This window comes from Mustela putorius, unplaced genomic scaffold (assembly GCF_011764305.1).
Source record: "Mustela putorius furo isolate JIRA1106 unplaced genomic scaffold, ASM1176430v1.1 tig00000228_pilon_pilon_pilon, whole genome shotgun sequence".
In the NCBI taxonomy this organism is placed as follows: Eukaryota; Metazoa; Chordata; class Mammalia; order Carnivora; family Mustelidae; genus Mustela; species Mustela putorius.
The window spans coordinates 7,174,509-7,194,548 of NW_025421322.1; the positions used below are offsets into that span (position 1 = coordinate 7,174,509).

At 42.5% G+C, this 20,040-nt stretch overlaps 1 protein-coding gene across 5 annotated transcripts in view; it reads right to left on the minus strand.

Annotated features, from left to right (window-relative positions):
* Positions 1-11,835: 11,835 nt before the first annotated feature.
* The window catches only part of AZIN1 (antizyme inhibitor 1), a 30,740-nt gene continuing 22,535 nt past the window's right edge, over positions 11,836-20,040 (minus strand). For 2 of the 5 annotated variants that reach the window (XM_045077937.1, XM_045077936.1), the window contains exons 8-13: positions 18,975-19,056; positions 18,455-18,529; positions 17,411-17,573; positions 14,898-15,013; positions 14,388-14,602; positions 11,836-14,171 (exon numbers count right to left, since the gene is read on the minus strand). In XM_045077937.1, coding sequence (XP_044933872.1) covers positions 14,060-14,171; positions 14,388-14,602; positions 14,898-15,013; positions 17,411-17,573; positions 18,455-18,529; positions 18,975-19,056 — 763 coding nt within the window. In that variant the 3' untranslated portion in view covers positions 11,836-14,059. 5 annotated transcript variants of the gene reach the window in all.

Below are 20,040 nucleotides of genomic sequence, written 5' to 3' on the forward strand. Positions count from 1 at the left end.
GGAAAGACCAACAGTTAAAAGCAGTGGGCAATGCCTCCCTGCCTTTTGACTCTAATATCCTAGGATTTTGTTTTTTATCTTAAGCCTTGCAACCTTAGAGAAGCCATACTTAATCCTGGAGTTTGGACATTAAACCCAAGGGGAAAGTGTCCTTGAAATGCTGTGCATTCTTCTTTCTTTGAATCCCCATCATGTTAGAGGAAACTCTACAAAGGTAACCAGTGTTTATTGCAAGGGCTTTCCTGGACAAAATCAGGGCAAGCTAGAGACTGCCCAAGGTCTCGAGAAATACAGCAGAGGGAGAGGCGCCCCGAGATGGCCCTTTCTTGCCTTTAGGCATGGACAATTCTCCCTTGGGATTCTCCCAGCACCTCTCCTTGGAGTGTCACCAAATGCCCGGTGTGAAAGCTACATTTTACAGATTAGGAACTTGAGGCTGGACAGAAGTCTCACTCACTGGGAAACTACTGTGTCCGGATCGGACTCCCTAAGTTCTCTCCCCCGCCGCGTCGCAGAGGCAGGCCTGACCACCCAGTGCGGATGGGAGCGGTAACCCGGCCGCACCCCCAGGCCACCCCTCCCCCGGCTGCAGGGCAGCCCGCGCCGCGGCGGGGCACACAGGAGGCACCGTCTCGGTGCGCGCGCACACACGCCCGAGCCCAGCGCCCGGCCCCCGAGCGCCTGGGAGGAGCCCACTTCCCTTCCCCCTCCTCTGGGAAGCAGCCGCCGGGGGACGGGGCGGCCGCTGCCCTCCCCACTCGGAGCGGCCGCCAGGTGCGCAGAAACCCGGCCTCCCCCTCCCGCCCCCACGCCTGTTCCCGGCGCGGCCCGCGTCTCGCCGGTCACGTCTCCCCAGTCGGATCCAAAGTGCGAGTCAGTCGCTGCCCGCTCGACCCCGCCGAGGCGGGGGCGGGAGCGACCAGGGGAGGGGAGAGGCCGGAGCGGGCGGGGCCCTGCGCGTCCCCCCTCCCCCCGCTCTCCCTCCCGCCCGGCGCGGGGCGCGTCTGCAAGGGCCGGACCCCGCCCGCCGCGCCCCAGTCGGCCCCGGCCCACAGGGCGAGGCGCGGGCGAGGCCGCAGCCGCGCGGCCGCCGCCCCAGCGGGCGGGGGCGGGGGCGGGGGCGGGGCGGGAGAGGCCCCGCCGGGGAAGCCGCAGGGCCGCGCTTCTCGAGCTGCGCACCGGCCGGTGTTGCTGGGGAGAAAAGCGCCGCCGCGGCCCCGCCCCGAGCCCCGCGGGCGCTGCTCCCCCTGCTGGTCCGGCCTCGTCATTGCACGCGGACCCCGTCTGCCCTTACAGCGACGAGCGGCCTCACCTGCTGAGGGCTGCTGGAGTCTGATCAGTAGAAACTACCCGCAACTTAAAAATCATCATTCTTTTTCAAAGGAAAAAAAAAAAAATTCAAAAGCGAGTCCTGGACATTGCAGGAAAATGTGGAAATGGGAGGAAAAAAATCGGTGTGCCTGTATCTGGAAACGAACACTGTTAAGAGTTTTAGTGTCTACCCTTCCAGTGCTTAATATCAACAAATTTGTGTGAGTTTATGCTTTATAGAATAAAAAATACAGGGGCGCCTGGGTGGCTCAGGTCATGATCCCAGGGTCAGGGAGCCTGCTTCTCCCTCTCCCTCTACTGCTCCCCCTGCTTATGCTCTCTTACTCTTTCAAATAAATAAAATCTTTTTTTTTTTAAGATTTAATTTATTTATTTGACAGAGAGAGATCACAAGTAGGCAGAGAGGCAGGCAGAGAGAGAGGAGGAAGCAGCCTCCCCAGCGAGCAGAGAGCCCGATGTGGGGCTCTATTCCAGGACTCTGGTATCATGACCTGAGCCAGAGGCAGGGGCTTTAACCCACTGAGCCACCCAGGTGCCCCTAAATAAATAAAATCTTTTTAAAAATTTAAAAATACAATATTGTCAGCTTTGTGAATGCTGAGGTCTTATTTTACTCATTGCTTGCTCCTGGGTGTCTAGAACACTGGCAGTATTCTAGATAATCAGAAACCCTTTGTTTCTGTCTCCATGGGATCATGACTGTTCTCACACTTACATTTTCTCTTACGATCCATTGACCCCAAAGATGTATGTAAGAGATGGGTGGTAAAATGGTCCACTAGCTCCCTTAGCTAGAATCTGAGAGCAGGTGTGTTTGGGATTCAGAATTATTCACAGTTCACCTATAAGCTACCCCCACCCCGCCAACACACACACCCAGAGTCTGGACAGCACACTGTAATCGAACACACCAGATTCCTGCAGCAAAGCATGTGGCTCTTCATACCAAGTAGGGCAAACACACACCGTAAACTGAGGCAGGTCAGTGTAGTCAATTTTGAAGTCAAAGTTTTCACCAAACCAAACTTGAAACTTGGGTTTCCAGAGAATTTTGAATTCTGAATTTGTAGTGACTGTGGACTTGCACTAACTTCTGGTCACGCCCGAGGGTGTGACCCTCTGCTATGCTCCCCTATTTGCCTGTCTCTTGCACACTTGGTATGCACAGTAACTCCAGTAACTCAGGTGCCAACTGATTCGGTGTGATTGAATGTGAGGTGCGGGGTGTGAAGGGGTAGGATTTCATTGGGTTAGATCTTTGGATGTGGTCGTACCTCCTTCCCTACTCCTAGCTGCCACCTTCGGCCAGTAGACTTGAGCACCTGGTATCTGCATCTTCTTTCCAGACTCACGTCCGGGACCGAGCTTGTCTGAGACCCCACTGGGGATTTTGAAAACGAGGAGCCAAATGTCCCAGAAACACTCCCCCTACCCTCCCAGAGCACTAACTACCATGACAAAAGGGACACTACCTTAACTTCTCAAGAAGGGTATGGGAACCATGACATTCATATATGTAGTCTTTGCGCTGGGTCTCTCTCTGAGCTCCAGACTGAGTATCCAACCTCCTCCTGATATCCCCACTCGATTCCTACCCCAAATTTACCTCAAATGCAACATATCCGAGACCACACTCGCAAACTTCCCCTCAAAACCTAGTTGTGACCCATGTCAGTGCTCGAGCCCGTCATCCACGTAGTTACAGGAGCTCAGAACTCAGGCACCTTCCACCTCCTCTCCTCCGTCCTTATCCGCCATCCCATGTCTTGCCCAGTCACTTCTGAAACAGCCCTCCAACCCTTCTGTGCTCTTCACCTCCTCTGCCATCGATGCAAGAGCCTAACCGGCCTCCACTTCCAACTCGTGCTCTACTCAGGTCCTTTCTCCTTCGTTGGACGAATCCCTTTGAAACAGAGACTCAGTTATGCCACACAGACACACATCCCCGGGCCACCAGGAGCAGCTGCCCAGGTTTATGACCTCACCTAGGATTCTGTGGTGCGTGACCTGCAAAGTCATTTGACAGCTCTAAAACACCTCCCCCCACCACACACTCTTAGCTGTAAACATGGTCATTTTCATTTCTGAGGATAAAAATGGAAATCCATGGAAAGGCCTGCAGAGCTCTGCCTGGTGTGTCTCTGTCCTGCATGGTCCTTGCATTATGAGCTTCTGTGTTCCAGAGGACACTGGCCTTCTTCCTCAGTCCCTCGAGTTTCCATCCCAGGGCCTTTCTCTGCACATGTTGTGCCCCTTACATGGATCGTTCTCCCTCCATCTTTGCACCTATTTAACTCCTGCTGTCCAGTCACATCTCAGCGCAACTGTTCTTTCCCCAGGAAATCTTCCAGGTCAAGCCAAATGCCCCATCTAGGCCCTTCAGCACCATGTGCTTCTCCTCCACAGCTGTGACACTCATGCTTTGTTTTTTGTTTTGTTTTGTTTTAAGAATTTATTTATTTGAGGGGCGCCTGGATGGCTCAGTGGGTTAAGCCTCTGCCTTCAGCTCAGGTCATGATCCCAGGGTCCTGGGATCAAGCCCCACATTGGGCTCTCTGCTCAGCAGGGAGCGTGCTTCTCCCTCTCCCTCTGCCTGCCGCTCTGCCTAATTGTGATCTGTCAAATAAATAAATAAATATTTTAAAAATATTTGAGGGGTGCCTGCGTGGCTCAGTGGGTTAAAGCCTCTGCCTTTGGCTCAGGTTGTGATCCCAGGGTCCTGGGATTGAGCCCCGCATCAGGATTCCTGCTCAGCGGGGAACCTGCTTCACCCCCCTTCCCCCACCTACCTCTCTGCCTACTTGTGATCTCTGTCAAATAAATAAAATCTTTAAAAGAAAAAAGTATTTATTTGAGAGAGAGAGAGAGTGTGTGTGAATGAGTGGGAGGTGGGGCAGAGGGAGAAGCCAACTCCCTGAGGAGCAGGGAGCCTGATGCGGGGCTCAATCCCGGGACCCTGGGATCATGACGTGAGCCCCAGGCAGATGCTTGACAGAGTGAGCCACCCAGGTGCCTGTGAGTCTAGTAGTCTTTGCTGTATCTCCTGGTCCGACCCATGCCTGTCTCCCTCAGAATACTGTCGTGTCTGGGTTGCCTATAGCGGTGTTGCCAGCCCCTGGTCCAGAGCCTGGAGAATGTGCTTCATCAACGTGCAAGTGAACGAATGTCTGCTCGCCTCGGTTCACCCATCTCAGGACAAGTCCAGGAAGTTAACCGGAAGCAGAGAAAGGAGGGGGTGTTTGCGAGTTCCACCAAAGAGCATCTGTTCCCTGCAGGGATCTGGGGATCTGCAGCCCTGTCCTCAGGAGCTACTGAAACAAGGCAGCCTGAGGAACCAATTCACTGACTGCCTTCAAGATCTTCATGTTTAAATCACAAAAATTAACCCAAGCATCTAGCAAAGCCGCAACCGCACAGGGACCTTTTCCCTACAGGTAAAAGGTCCCATCTTGGAGTCTGAACCAAGCAGCAAAAATCCCCTTTCTCTCAACCAACCAGACCTTATGGCTCCCTGCTTTGTGAGGGCCTCAACCACCTGACCCTTCAAAACCCCATCAAAACCCTCTCGGGTTGACAGTCTCTGCAGGCTCGCTTGGTGTGGGAGTTCCTCAAATGCATCAAGCTAAGTAAACTTGGCTTTGTGTGGCCACAGACATGTCCTTGGTGGGTCTGACAGTCCCTAAGGAGCTCATACCCCACCTGGAAAAACCCACACTCCAAGTGTAACCACCACACATCCCTGGAATACCCAGGTTTTCTAGCCTTTCATGACTTCGTCTCACAACTGGAAACAGCGGTTCACATCGGGCTCAGGGTTCCAGAAGTTGTCACAGCACCTGGAAGCTGTGCCTTGTTTGGGATTTGCAGTGGCAAAAGGGGGCGCCAGGCAAGTGAGGCAGGAATCCCCCCTCTCTCCTAGCTACTCCCCAATTCAAAAGCCACTGTAGCCGTGCAAAGGACAGAGAGGCGGGGGCACTTGTGAGGTTCAGAAACGTGAGAATCTAAGAATTTAATGCTAAGTGAAATCAGCTTAGGCACCCCAGAAAAGACGGTTTGCGGTAACTTCCGAGGCACTAAGCATAAAGGTAATCCACGGGCGCCATCTAGTGGGAACATGTCACGGCCGCCTACACCCTGAGCTCTTCCTTAAACTGCCGCGCACAGCGTGAGCAACCCCAAGAGCGGGCCGCCTGTGCCCTTGTCCGAGACAACTTTTTGAGCTTAATTACTCCTGGCGCGGTGCTCTGAGCTGTCAAAAGAAAGCCAAGAAAGTCTCACTCATAACCTATAGATGTTTCGATTTTTGTGAAATTTTTTAAAAAACTTGAATTCAATGTGTTTCCCTTTAACCTGGCCGCTAGGAGCCTCAGTGCTAAAATGGGGGGCCGATAGTTAACAGGACCTTGTAATGCTCATTTTTGCACTAACCTCACCTACGTTTTATATAATTTTTAAAGCCCCCCCCCATTATTGCCATTCTAGTTTCTATCTTATATGAAACCTATTTTTCCAAATTTGAGGGAAAGGTGGAGTCATCAGTTACTTCACATGGGGTCTCCATTAGCTTCCTAAATATCTTATCCAGGAGTCTTCAGGAGTGAGAGAGTTCAGAGCCTCAGGATGCAGCCAGCTAAACGCCAGTGAGCAGGAACCTGGGAGACATAATGTCTATCACGTATTGAACCTTTCCTATATGCTGGACACTTTCTTTGCTCTAAATGTAAAATGCATTGCATTCTTAAAAGCCAATTTCTATACATGAGGAAATAAAGCTCAGAGGCTTGGGGCAATTTTCTATACACCAATAACTGTTATGTACTTTTATGGAAGAGGTGACTGAGGCTCAGAGAGGTTAAGTGATTCATCCAAAGTCACACAGCTAGTAAGTGGTAGAAATGGAGTTAGGATGCCCCAAGTCCATGTTCTTAATCACTACTTTATTGAGTTTTCATGAGCTCTGAGTCTGGTATCAGTCAAAGCCAGAGTGGGAAAAGCAGGGCTCCAAGTTTCAGGGTCAGAGGCTGGAAGAGGAAATTGCCCGCAGAAGGGCTGTGTGAATCACCTGCAGTTAGTTGCCTGTTACATGACTGGGGTTGTGGCGGACATGACAGATTACTCGTGTGGAGCCCAGCATCCTGGATGAGCGATGTGGGCATGTACAGACTCAGACCACTTCCTATGCCTGGTCTAAATATCAAGGGAGAGCTGGTGTGTCTCTCAGACATTATCTGGAAGTCAGCCGAAAGGGTCTAGTTAGCTCCCTGGAATGAAGTGCCATGTGGGCGTAGATTTAGGGCTATTTTGTTTACTGTCCTACTGTTAAAATAGTGCCTGGCCTCTAATATCAAAAGATACTTGGAGAGCAAACAATCCAATGAATGAATACATGATAAAGTCGAGCGCGCCCTCGGGTTCTGCTGTGAAGGAACCGAGCTGGGTTGAGAGGTGCTGAGGAATGGCACAGGATGGGCTGCAAACCGGTGCCTGAGGCCAGCCAAGGCCTGCCTAGAAAGCAGACTCCAAATGAACTGCAGAAAAAATGTGGATTCATCATTCAATCAGAACAGTTTCAGCAGCTCACTATGCAGCCGTAAGGATGGTGGCCTCGGGGGTGGGGGGTGGGGTCCTGGTAGCAAAGAGACCAGTTAGAAACTGTTGAAATAGTCCAGTTAAGAGACAGTAACCCAAGGGCTCCTGGGTGACTCAGTCGGTTGAGCATCTGCCCTCCACTTGGGTCATGATCCCAGGGTCCCAGTCACACATCGGGTTCCCCCCCTTGGGGAGTCTGCTGCTCCTTCTGTATCCTTCTCTGTCTCTCATGAATAAATAAAATCTTTAAAAAGGGAGAACAGGAAGTCAAACTGGCAAGTTTCTTTTTTTTTTTTTCTAAGAGGGGCAGGGGTGTGTAGAGAGACAGACAGAGAATCCTAAGCAGTCTCCACACCCAGTGCAGAGCCCGGCCCCGGGCTGGATCTCTCAAGCGTAAGATGCTGACCTGGGCCAGAATCAAGAGTCGGACACTCAACCAAGCCACCCAGGTGCCCCCAAACTGGCAAGTCTCTAGACCCAGGCATGACTTCTGGTGTGCCCTTTGCCCGCGTCTAGGTAGGTTTGATGCTGTGTATACTCTGGGTCGTGTGTGTGGTGGTTTGCAGGCTGAAGCTGGGAGTGGTGAGGTACAAGGAAATGGGGGGGGGGTGCTTCTCGGCGACTTGTCTGGGGCCTGAGTTATGGGGAGAGGAAGGTTTAACATGTTGAGAATAAGAAGGGGCTGCTCAGATTGAGGAAACTAGTTCTTGGACATGCTCTCATGTCCTCAGCTGCCCTCTGGCCTAGGCCATGGAGGTCTGAATTCAGGGCTTCACTCTCCCCTAAAGAACCAACTGGAGAGTTGCAAAGTAGTGACGCTCCTTTGGTACAGTTTGAATCAACGGTTTCCAGACTCCTGAATCACCGTGCAGGTGTACCTGGCGACTCACCTGCGGGGGGGCTGACTTCAGATGGTCTCCCTGGGTTTCCTTGAGTCACAGCCCGGCTGTATTACTCAAAGGCAGTTCCTTGCTCTAGGTGAGAAAAAATTGGGAAGTGGCAGAAAAGGCTGGCACTCATGTTAATGAAGTCAGACTTTTCCAGGTTGGAATGTTGGAATGAAAAGAGGTGTCTAGAAGGCACTGCTACAGAATATTAAAAGCCCCTGTGGAAAGTTTCAGGTGATTTTTTAAAACTGCCTTCTTTATAACTTTTCTGTGTTACTGGAATCTTTATAACAAAATAATTTCATAATAGGAAAAAACAAAGATCTCTCTATGGGTAAAAAGGAAGAAAAAGAAGGAAAGCTGGAGCATGTAATAAACAAAGAAAGGGAGGGGGCAGAAAGGAGCAGCCACTGAGAGGGAAGGAGTGGACAGGCAGGAACCACCGAGGTGGGCAGGCCAGGGGTCCAGGGTCAAGACCTTGCCCCATCTGAATGGCAGCGTAGCTGTCGCTACGGGCTTTGTCCTGCCCAAGTTCATATTGAAGTCCTAATGCTTGGTACCTCAGAATATGACCTTATTTTGAAATTCAAGCTAACATGAGGTCATTAGGGTGCAGCCTACTCCAATAGAACTGGTGTCCTTATAAAAGGGGAGATTTGGGCACAGACACATACACAGGGAGAACCCCATGCGTCCATGAAAATGGCCATCTACAAGGCAAGGCGAAGGAAAAGATCCTGCCTCACAGCCCTCACAACTAACCCTTATTAACACCTTGATCTTGGATTTCACGCTTCTGGGAGACCATAAACTGCTGTGGTACTTTGTTACCGCAGCCCTAGCAACTAACACACATTTTAGCAAAAACTGGCTCTGACCTGACATTCAACACGGTAGAGCCTTAAAAACAAAAACATAGTAAACCCTTTCTTTCCAGGACTGGGCGCTGGGGTACTCTTGCAAGGTTTCCTGCAGGGCTGAGCACATCCAACCAACATTCTGCATGCAGCTGCGTCCAGGAAACCCAAGCGAAGACAATGGGCACAGGCTTACCCAGTGTTGTGCTTGAATCCCTGCTCTGACCTGTTCTAGCCATCAATTCTTGGGCAAATTCCTTAACTTATCCGGTTGTCCATTTCATTGAATGCCAAACAAGGAAACTAGAAAAGAATCTCTGGGACACTTACACCTCATTTGTGAGTCACAGCAGTGCAGTGAGGCTATGGAGAAGTGAAGAAGTGACGTGGCTTAAGGCTAGGTTTTATTTCCAATGTCTGTGTCCCGTTTAATTTGCTCAGCTGCCACCAAATGGTGATCACTGGAGAGTGGGGTTGCTGATAGTGAAGGCTTGAATGAAATCCTTTATTATTGGCACTTTTCAACCCTACTCCCTCCTGACAGAGGGACGTAAGCTCTACTATGTTCTGGAACCACTTTGTTCCAAGGTGACCGGTTTTATTTGACACCAATGTTAATGTAACATGAACTTCATGGTACTTAGTATTTATGTCTTCTAGAAATGCTAGTGAAAGCAGAATGTGACACCCAGTTGAATCAGGCTTAGGGTTATACAAAAATGCACATTCCCAAACATCTATCTAGCAGCCACCTCAGCTCACCAAGTGTTAGGAGCTACTAACACTTCAACTGGTGTTACAACTTTCCAATTTCAGATAACCCTTCTTCCATTACTTCACAAGTTTGCAATCCTCCCACTCACACAAACCTTGGGTCTTCCTCCAAGTGGTAGTTTGTTCTACTTGTGTATTTAATGTGTAAAACTGTACTGAGATTTTAACTGGTCACTATCCATATTACAATGTTGCACTGACAGTGCTGTGTTCTGAACCCAACATTTTCCCCAACAGCCTATGGTGCAATTTCAAAGTTTAAGTGTTTTTAAGGAAGCAGGTCAAATTAGGAAGAATTAGCAAAATAGCAACACTGTACATAAAAGGGAAGGGACAGAACATCATGTTACTTGGGATATTTTCCTTCTCAATGTGAACTTCTCACGTTCTGCTCCAATGCCCTACCCCTTCAGTCTAACTCTAAACCCAGTTCTTATCCAGGCAACATGAAGGCAACATTCGTACATCTTTAAATGATTTCTTTTCTTTGGGGAACCAAAAAAGTGCCCCCACCCCTGCAAGTTGTTGCATCCTTGTAGAATTCGGAGAAAAGTCAAGCTTGAAAAATACTCTTGCTTCATTTCTGTCGAGAAGCGTAAGGAAGAGTGTCTTAAGAGGGTAGGTTTAAGGCATGAAGAATTAATGCTGAGGGACAGTCTCAGAGATAAGACACTGAACCCTTAAGCTTGGAAACTGAGTTGCCACCAGTGAAAACAGACTTGGAATACAGAGTGGAGAAACCTCCAGAAACCAATTTAAGACACAGGATAGATGGAAATCAATGAAATCCAGAGAAAATTCCTAACCTTTAGTCAAGTGCCCCCTCTTCTACACACTGCTGCTAAAAACTGAGTGGTGGCAAAGTTGCAGGCACAGGCACACACCAGATAGTCTGGCACCACTATTTAGGAAAAGCTTTAATTTCCCTGGGCCTAAATTTCATCTGAGTAATATCCTACTAGTTTACTGCAATTACTGCAAGATTTCCTTTTGCACTCTTGTACAACGTTGGGGGGAGGGGAGGCAATGCATGATCATCTGTCAATTGCAGATTCTTAACTTTTCAGCTTTCTATAAATTGATCCAGTTGCAATCTCAAACTAGGCCATCAGCTGCACAGGGTTTTGATAGGCATAAGCAGTATTATGATAGAATCAGGATTTGAAAGACCACTCAACAATGGAATTGCTTTTGAAGCTGTAGTTAGGTCAAGGAATTCAGGAGCACAAAACGAGTACATTGGGTAAAATAAGCCTTCTAGTCACGGCCATTTTTAAGAAATTTGCTTTCAACAGATAGAACCCAAATCCTTCAACCATCTAACACTGGACAGAGTGTGCCTGAAGCTGATCTGTGTTCCCCTATCTATACTCCATTCTAGGTGAAGATCTCAACTATGATTAAGATACATGTAGAACCCACAAATTTCCCCAGTAACGTTTAATGTCAGGCACTGCTACTTTTCAGGTTAACTTCAACTGGCTGAAATGGATGATCATCCATTATCAGAATTTCTTTAAAACTAAAAATGCTTTCCTATTTCAATACTCTCTCCTGTCCTGGATTAGCAACAAAGAACTAGGAGGAAAAAGTGAAAAAAGAACAGAAAATCAAACCCACATTATCCTTGATTCGAATTTGACTACAGTCCCAGCAGAGTAAAAGGTTCCAGAAATCGTAACTTGTCATCAAAACACAGCCACCTTAAGAGTTAGCTGCTTATTAAGTAGGTACAGAATAGCCTCCAGCAGTACCAGGGAAGACCAGAACTGGTTTTCATTTCTTATTCCTAGGTTAGGTTTATTCCCATTATGAAACCCTGAATCTGCAAATATACCACTCTCTTATTTTGCCTTCAGGATGGACAAGACAGGAATTGAAGTATTTGGAGGATTTATTCACAACTTGAAGGCGGAAGACTACTAATTCTTTTCTGATCATATACTCTAAAGCCAACTAAGCAAGTATTTTTACTATATTGTTGGTCAAGTTGCTAATATCTACAGTGTGAAAATACAAAGTCCCCAACAAGGGACAAAAAAGATAGGACCATGGTTTTTTAAACACAGTATTTGCATAGACTGTTACAGTGTCCACAATTTCTTGGAATACCTACCTTAACTTATATAAATCAATTTCATTTAGTCTTAAGTTTAAAATTTAAGAGGCTGGTAAAATTAATGGGTCTAGAAAACATGGCCCTGGAAAGAGATATGATCTTCATGCTCACATGTACTGAACTTTATCAAAATCTTTCATATGTAATACCCAGCATTATTTTACCAGATTTGCTAACTTTATAAAAGATTCCGAAACAATGCTTTTAAGTTAAAATATATACAAAGTTGATATGCAGAATTAACTCTTTCACGATAGAAGCCAAAGTAAAACATAAGGAGGAATAAAAACATTTTATCTTGTGTATTCAGAATCACACACAAATTACCTTTACAGTTCAATTTACTATATAGAAATCATTCGGGTTTTATATTTTCAGTTAAATTCTGAACTGAGATTACAATATTATAAAAAAAAAGAAAAGGATTATTACATTAATTCAGTACTTTTTAGCATACCAAATTGAAATACATAAGTTCAAACTTCAGATTTATGTGAACAGTCTTAAAATACAATACAGACATTTCTTAAGGTTACCATCTCATTCATATGTGAAATTTGCAACTCTGAGCTGTTAGACATAGAACAACTCTCCTATGAATACGGCAGAGCTGACATGCCACGAAGCCCAAAGCTTATAGCCAAGCCAAGGACTCAAAGTCGTACCATCTTCTAAAAGGTCTGCCATATCTGGACCACGAAACACAACATGTCAAGAAGGCTGGGAATAATTCCTCCTCTTTATTACGGTTTTAAAAAGTTCCATGTAGCTTGTAACTTTGCATAAAACCCCATATTATACCTTGGTAAAGTCCAAGGGTAATTACAGATGACAATGGATTAGGGTCTTGAATTTAATTATTAGAACCCATGAAATTCAAATGGGCATCAATCAAATCAAAAAATATTAAGCACCTACTGGTTTAGATTGAAATTTATTAGAGATTCATGATCAATTACTTTCCACCTTGAAATCAAGGTGTAAAAACCAGCTATTAAGTGCATTCCAAACTTCTCCTATGTAGCACAGGTAGAATTTTCTGTCCATTGGCACCAAAGTGAAGTCACATTTCCTCTTGGGAGACAGAAATTCCACATCTGAACATAGAGTAAGTTAGGAAAAAATGACCCCTGTTGTTTATTTTATTACTATTGTGATTCTGAGATCTAGGATTACTAATACACTAGCAGTGAACAACGCAAACTCCTGGCGACAACCGTCAGGTCATTAACACTAACTCCCTTCCCCCAGTCACAAAATTTTAGTATGAAAAGAATTAAAATTACTAAGCTGAACAAATGGGAAACAAGAAACTAAGCGTAACTAAAACAAAACAAACTCCTACTAAAGTCTGAAATCACTGCAATTAAGAAATTGAGAACAGGTGTGCTTCACCCCACCCCTTACAACTCTGAATTTAAATAATATTCCGTGCAAAAGAGCATCAGTTTTCTGGATATAGATGTAGCCCTTCTTTATGTTTTAGTGCGCTGCAGAGTTTTCTGCGATTTTATTTCCCTCCCCCAACAGGTTTATTCAAAGTATTTAATAGAATCTTCCATTTCAGCCAAAAGATTTGTAATTCAAAGATTTACTAAGGTATTCATTCTATGCATTCTATCTATACAGAAACACCTATTAATTATTACAATTGATTTATGCAGAATTAACATTTTTGGTGTTAAAATTGTTAAACATCATGCTTACTGCACATCAACTCTCCATAATGAATCTGAACTTCACAATGATTTACCAAACATTTTACTTAAATTACTATTTAAATAACTGAAAAAAATGTACTGAGCCAAACTAAACTTAAATGGGCTATAAAGGGGGGGGAACCCTTCAAAACAGTCCATATACACATCTATTTCAAAACTACCTTTGCTAGCTAGCCCCTTTCCCAAAGTTTTAGCCTGAAAAAACAGTAAAATCTACACAAAATTTTATTGCAATCATACAAGGGTTACATTAGGTCAAATACAACAAATACTATGATGCAATTTTACATTTATTAAACTACAGTTCAAAGCACAAATTTACACATTCTAAATACACTAAACATATCTAATGAAGTCACACTGGTCTTCCACTGACATTTGATATATCTGGGTGAAAGACATTTAACTTTACAAGACTTTTTAACATGAATCCTTAGTATAAAAACTGTGTACTTGTATGTAAACGATTTAATGGGGAACCCAATTAATGGGCTTCCATCTCCACTAAGTCATCCATTTTGTTGCATATTTTATTTTAAATGCTTAAGGGGTAGGACAAACTGGTAAGTTTAAATCTGGATACATTATCTAAATCTCCCAATTACCCCCCAATGAATTATAGATGAGAGCTGATTTTGTCTGGTCCCAAATAGCTATTACTAATAGATTTTGTTTCCAAGAGAATTAACAGAATAAGATTGTTTGAATTTGTTTCACAGGGAATGTAGACCAGACAAGCTTAACCTGCAACTTCAGATCTAAAGAAGCATTAACGCCTGTTTAAGCTTCAGAAGAAAAGCTATCTTCTTGGCTCAGCTGAATGCAAGAAGGCACAAAGAAGAAGTTCTTCATCATTGTGTCTGAAGTAATTCCAGCATCTTGCATCTCATACCTTTCAAAAAACCAAACACAAAACCGTAATTCTAAGTTTAAGCACAAAGACCACACTAACACAAAAACGAATGGACAAAGAATTAAGATTATAAAATAACAAATCTTCCAATAACCTGTAACAGAGGAGCATTTTGCTATGACTTGTAAGTTAGGCATTTGTTACAGAATTATCAAATATCCAATCATCTTTTTAAAAATGAAAACAATACCTTACCAATCACTAAATGACATCATGTAGTAAATAGCTGGCCTCTGAAAATCATTAAAAGCAGATGGTTCATGAAGAGAATCTGCTCCCATGTTATCAAAGATAAGCCAATCTCCCACATTCAGCTCAGGAAGAAGACAGCTTTCCACAATTTGATCAAGCTCATCACAGGATGGACCCCAAAGGCTGCTTGTAAACAGAGGCTCATCTTCCTTGTATTTCTGTCAGGAGGAAAGAAGCTTTTTAAATTTTTACTCCTGTTCATGCAGTATTGAATTTGAGGGTGGTTGAGAGCATTTTTCATTAGATCATTCAATATTCCTATGAAAGGCAGGCCTAGAGGTAAGGGCAATGATGCTCCTTCTGAACTCTATCTAAGGAAGGCAAACCCTCAGAAAAGGGCAATATTCCCTATCCTAAAGTATTCCTCCAAAAATTGGGAGGTACCTTTAAAAAAAAAAAGGTCAGTTAATAAACTGCCAAATAAGCAGTTCTGTTATTTGTAATACAACTTGCCTTGTGAACCGCTGGAATGGTATTTAAGTCCTCAGACAGTTTACTTGCAAAAGAACCATAAACACCATCATTCATATAATACATGAAGGCTGGTTCATCACTTCCGGTTTTTTCTACTGAAATAAAGCAGAAAAAATGAAGATGAATTTACATTTAAAAATGTCTAATATAGTTAAAAACTATGCAAAGCATAGCAGACTGAAAATTTATAGAATACGGTTTTCACATTTCCCAAAATATTTAAATTAACTTAAAAAAAAACCCTGATACTGATATACCTTAAGACTGTTAGCCTAAAAAAACTGAAAACATACTTCACAAAGGAAGATGATCAATGAATACATGAAAAAGGTGCTCCACGGGAAGTCACCAGGTAAATGCAAATTAAAACTACAATGAGCTTCCACTACCACACACATACTGAATGGATAAAATTAAAAAGTGACCAAAAAAAAAAAAAAAATCAGTAAAAGTGGGAAACAATCAGAAGTTGCACATATATACCACCACCAGTGGGAGGGTAAAATACTACTCTGTAATCTTTTATAACATCCACTCTGTTACCCAGCAATTCTATTCTTGGTCATTTCTCCAATGCAATGAAAAAATGTCCACAAGACTTAACACAAAAATATAAGTTTTATTTTTAATAGCCCACAACTGGAAACAACCAAATATTCATCAGCAAAGATAACAAATCATCTATTCAGTGGAATATTAGCAATAAACATGAAACAAAGTAGTTTGATCAGGCATTATATTGATCTATCCTAAAATACATGCTAGATGATTCCATTTAAATGAAGTTTGAGGGCAACCCAAACTACTCAATGACGCAAAAACCATCACAATAGTGACCGTCTGGCAAAGGAACAAACCTAGGAAGAAAAAAATTTGATATGACATTTGTTTTTATAGTGATGTCAGTATATGCTTTCTATTAATTTGTCCAATTATATACTTAAGTTTTTACTTAGGGAGTATAATCTTTTATCAAAAACCAACCCGAAATGGATAGCAAAACTCAGGTTCAGTGATTTGGCTGTTTGTGGTGGTTATGAGTTAGCTATTCTGGAACACCTTCTGCGTCTGCCATACTTCAGCAAATATGTGTATGTGTTGGATAATGGTAGCTAATTTTTCACCGTTGGTTAAGGGAGTTGCAATATGTAAGCAGAAAAACAGAAAGCACCATGTAATATACTACATGCACAGCTTTTGATGATATACACTTAGGTCTGTTATGTGTCTCTGTATGTATATATGCGCGCGCGCGCGCACACACACACACACACACACACACACACACACATTTTCTGGTTCTGTTCAGTGAGAAAGCCCAGATGAAATGATCCGTCAGTAGTAGTGAATACAACCAATACTCACTCCTTTCTTGGTTTTTAAAATACCACTCTCCATTAAAATGAACTAGAGGTTCCTTGGAAAAAATCACCAATTCTTGGACTGAGGCAGGTAAAGAACCTGGAACATCTGGATGTACCATGAAGTAAAAAGCACTCGGGGAATAATGAGGACATGTCAAAAGGACCCCAATTTTCGACAGCAAATAAAAATAATCGATTACATCATCTGCTGAATAAGTATCTAGGAGTCTAAACTACTATAAATAAATAGAAGGGAAAACTCTGAGATTAAATATGAGTAAGAAATTCACTGATGTTATTAAAACCAATTGGGTAAAGTACCACAAGTTTTGGTTATTTACAAACTATCTTTCCACTTCATATTGAAGAAAGCCACCTGATACCACCTTAACCGGGTGATCAAAATGGGAAGTCCCTTCTATTCTTACTGCAGCTCTTCAACTTTGAGATATTTTAAAAACTCAGGAAAAAAAATTTATTCTTCCGCTAACTTAAGGGGGAAAAAAAACTATAGGAAAAATCTTAATGCAGAAGAGTACTTTCTACATTTTTTTAAAGTGGTATTTGTCAGCAAGAGAGACGACCGATTTAGACTCAGCTGGCCCTTGTTATGTAAAAAAATATAAAGCAGATCCTCCCTGTGACCCATCTGACTAAGAGGAACATAATGAAAGACGTTATAATAAAACACTGGCTCTTAACAAGATAGGACAATCAGTCACCTGGGGGAAGTTTATCTACAACATGACTAACTAGGGGAATCTGGGTGGCTCAAGGTCACGAGATTGAGCCCTGCCTCAGGCTCTGCACTGCCCCCCCCCCCAGTTTTTATTATCTATCTATCTATTTATTTATTATTTTAAAAAATAATAATAATAAATAAAAATGCATATCTAAACATCAGAACCAAGAATTAGATTTTAGCAGTCTTATGGAGTGATAATTTCACTAGGGCATTTAAAAAAGCTCCCTAGCTGCTTAGAGCTGATTGAAGATCACCCACAACCTCATGATCCATAAATGTCCATGTCCAACAGTATTTTATACTTGACTAGTATCAGACAGTTTCAATTAGTTTGAAGATGAATTTATCTAACAGAAACAAAATTAATACACTTTGTAACTTACCTCCAGAGGAAAATTTATCATTCTCAACAACTTTCTTTGCAATGATATTAACTGCAAGTGTAAATGCAGAAGACACATAGTAGCTTCCAGGTTCTGAGATTATCTTAATGCCAGATCCTTCAGGAAAGTAGACATCCAACAAAGGGCTGATAACATGATTAACCTATGAATTTTAAACCCATTATGATTTCAATACTGAATTAGATAATTCACATTAAGAGACTGACTGGCTTCCTAGACAACTTAAAACCAAAGTAGTTCCAATTACAGACCAGAAAGCTTAGCTATTTAGCAATTATCTTCAAGCAATTAAGCAGGCTTTGAGACATCTAAGTTTACATTTTCAGAATGGCATTAATTTTTAAAAATTTTGTAATTCCCATGGCAAACAGCTACTGGTGATTGTTTAAAATTATGTTTCTATACTCCTTAACACTAGCAATGAAAGAGCAAATCATCCAATCAGTTTCTAGATATTACAGAACGAGGGATGGAAAGGACAGCAGAAAGGTGAGTAGTAATGGTCATTAGATAAAACAGCTTAAACTGTCCAAACTATAAATTCATATGTACCATCTAGTACTCCATTAGAACAGAAACAACTGAATACAGACTTGTGTAAGTTATGCTATAGACTTCATTGAATTTTATTAAGCTTTTCAAAGTTAGCTAGGTCTTCTCACTGCCTCTTCATCTTCTTGGAATCAAATTTTAAACAGATGCTTCTTATAGGTTTATCTCTTGCAATTGTTAAACCCTTGTCTATGGGGTGCCTGGGTGGCTCAGTGGGTTAAAGCCTCTGCCTCCGGCTCAGCTCATGATCTCAGGGTCCTGGGATTGAGCCCCGCATTGGGATCCCGTCTCAGGATGCAGCCTGCTTCAGCCTCTCTCTCTGCCTACCTGTTATCTTTCTCTCTGTCAAATAAAATCTTTTAAAAAATTAAAAAATAAATAATAAATTTAAAAATACACCCTCATCTACATCTACTAGTTAAGTAGCAAAGTAATGAGATTACTCCTGTATATCCATCCGCTCAAATTTACCTCTTCCAACTGAAATTCAGTTCCTGTGAAGCCTCCGCCAATATCTAACATGTTCATCGTGAAGCCAAATTCTCTCTAGAGATGGAAAAAAATATTTTAAATGCTTATCCAAATTGTTAAGGCTACAGTAACATTTTAAAAAACCCCTTCCCAAGGAGGTAAATAGTAACTGTTACTAATCCTTTATGGCAATGGCTTTGGTCTCTACCAACAGAAACAGATTTATTCAGTGTTGTGTATGTATATACTGTCTTCCTGATGATGTCTGTACTGTCTTGCAGACATATGCAAGTAAATTACTATTTTCATCCCTTTACCTACTTTTAAAAAATAAGACTGTATGGAACTCTTGCTGCATGGTCTGCTTATCCCCCCCCTTCCTCTCAGGCATGTGCATTTGTGCACACACGTTCTCTCTCTCAAATAAATGGATAAATCACTGAAGAGAAAAAAAATGAAGAAAAAAGCAAAAATAAGATCCTGGCTAAAAATATCGAAATGATTTAAGGAAAAAACTTACAGCCATGTCAAACACACATCGAGCATCAGACAGAGCATGTACATATACTTGAGATTCTTTGCAAGCACTTGAAACATGAAATCTGGAAGAAAGAGATTAATAAATTTAAGGCAACAGTAAATTTTAGAAGCCCTTCCTATCATTCTTTTCAGTTCTCATTCACCATACTGACACAGTATTCACAGTAATCTTATCAAATATTTAAAGAATTGGGAGGCACAAGCCCCTAAGTATCCAAGTTATAATACAGGATTTCAGAAAAGACAATGTTGGAGTTAATACTGTAACTTCTTAAAGAATTTTTAATGAGTTATTAGACAGGCTTTATAACTATCACACAAGCACATGCTTTTATGCATAGTAAAGTAACAAACGCCAACAATATAATTAGATTATAAAAATCTTTAAACATTAATTCAGCTGAGTGTTACTAACACTTGTTAGTATTACTTGAGAGATACTTATCAGAGATTCAGAACAGAAAATTAAAATTTAATTGAAATACAGTTCTGTATCCTGACTGTGGCAATCGTTAAACAAATCTGTTAAATTTATATGAAAAAGTCAATTTTACTGTATATTAACTTTAAAAATAGAAATATGAAAACTCTCAAATACTTGTCAGTATCTGTCACCTAAGACATAATTAAACTTATCAGGGGTAATTCTTTATCCATCTTTTTGAATAATTTAAAAAGCAAGATCTAGTACTGTAGTAATATTAGCAGTGGACTGGCATCTCAAAAATTGTGGAGCTCTGTGTTCCAAATTTGACTCAGATCATAGTTCTGAGGCTATAATCAAATCATTAAATCTCTGAGTATCCATTTCTGCACATGTAAATATCAAGAATGTAATAGAATGTTTTACTGGCATGCCCAGGGGATTAAAAAGAGAAGGAATACAATTTAAAAGATGTGGTTAAAAAAAAAAAAAAAAAAGACAACTCAGATGAATGTCATTCTGGTATTCATTCGAATTCTAGTACATCCTCTCCCTCCAATTTAAAAGGAGGGGTTTTATACTACTAACCAAACTGAATTTTTATTTACTATTTTATCTCTTA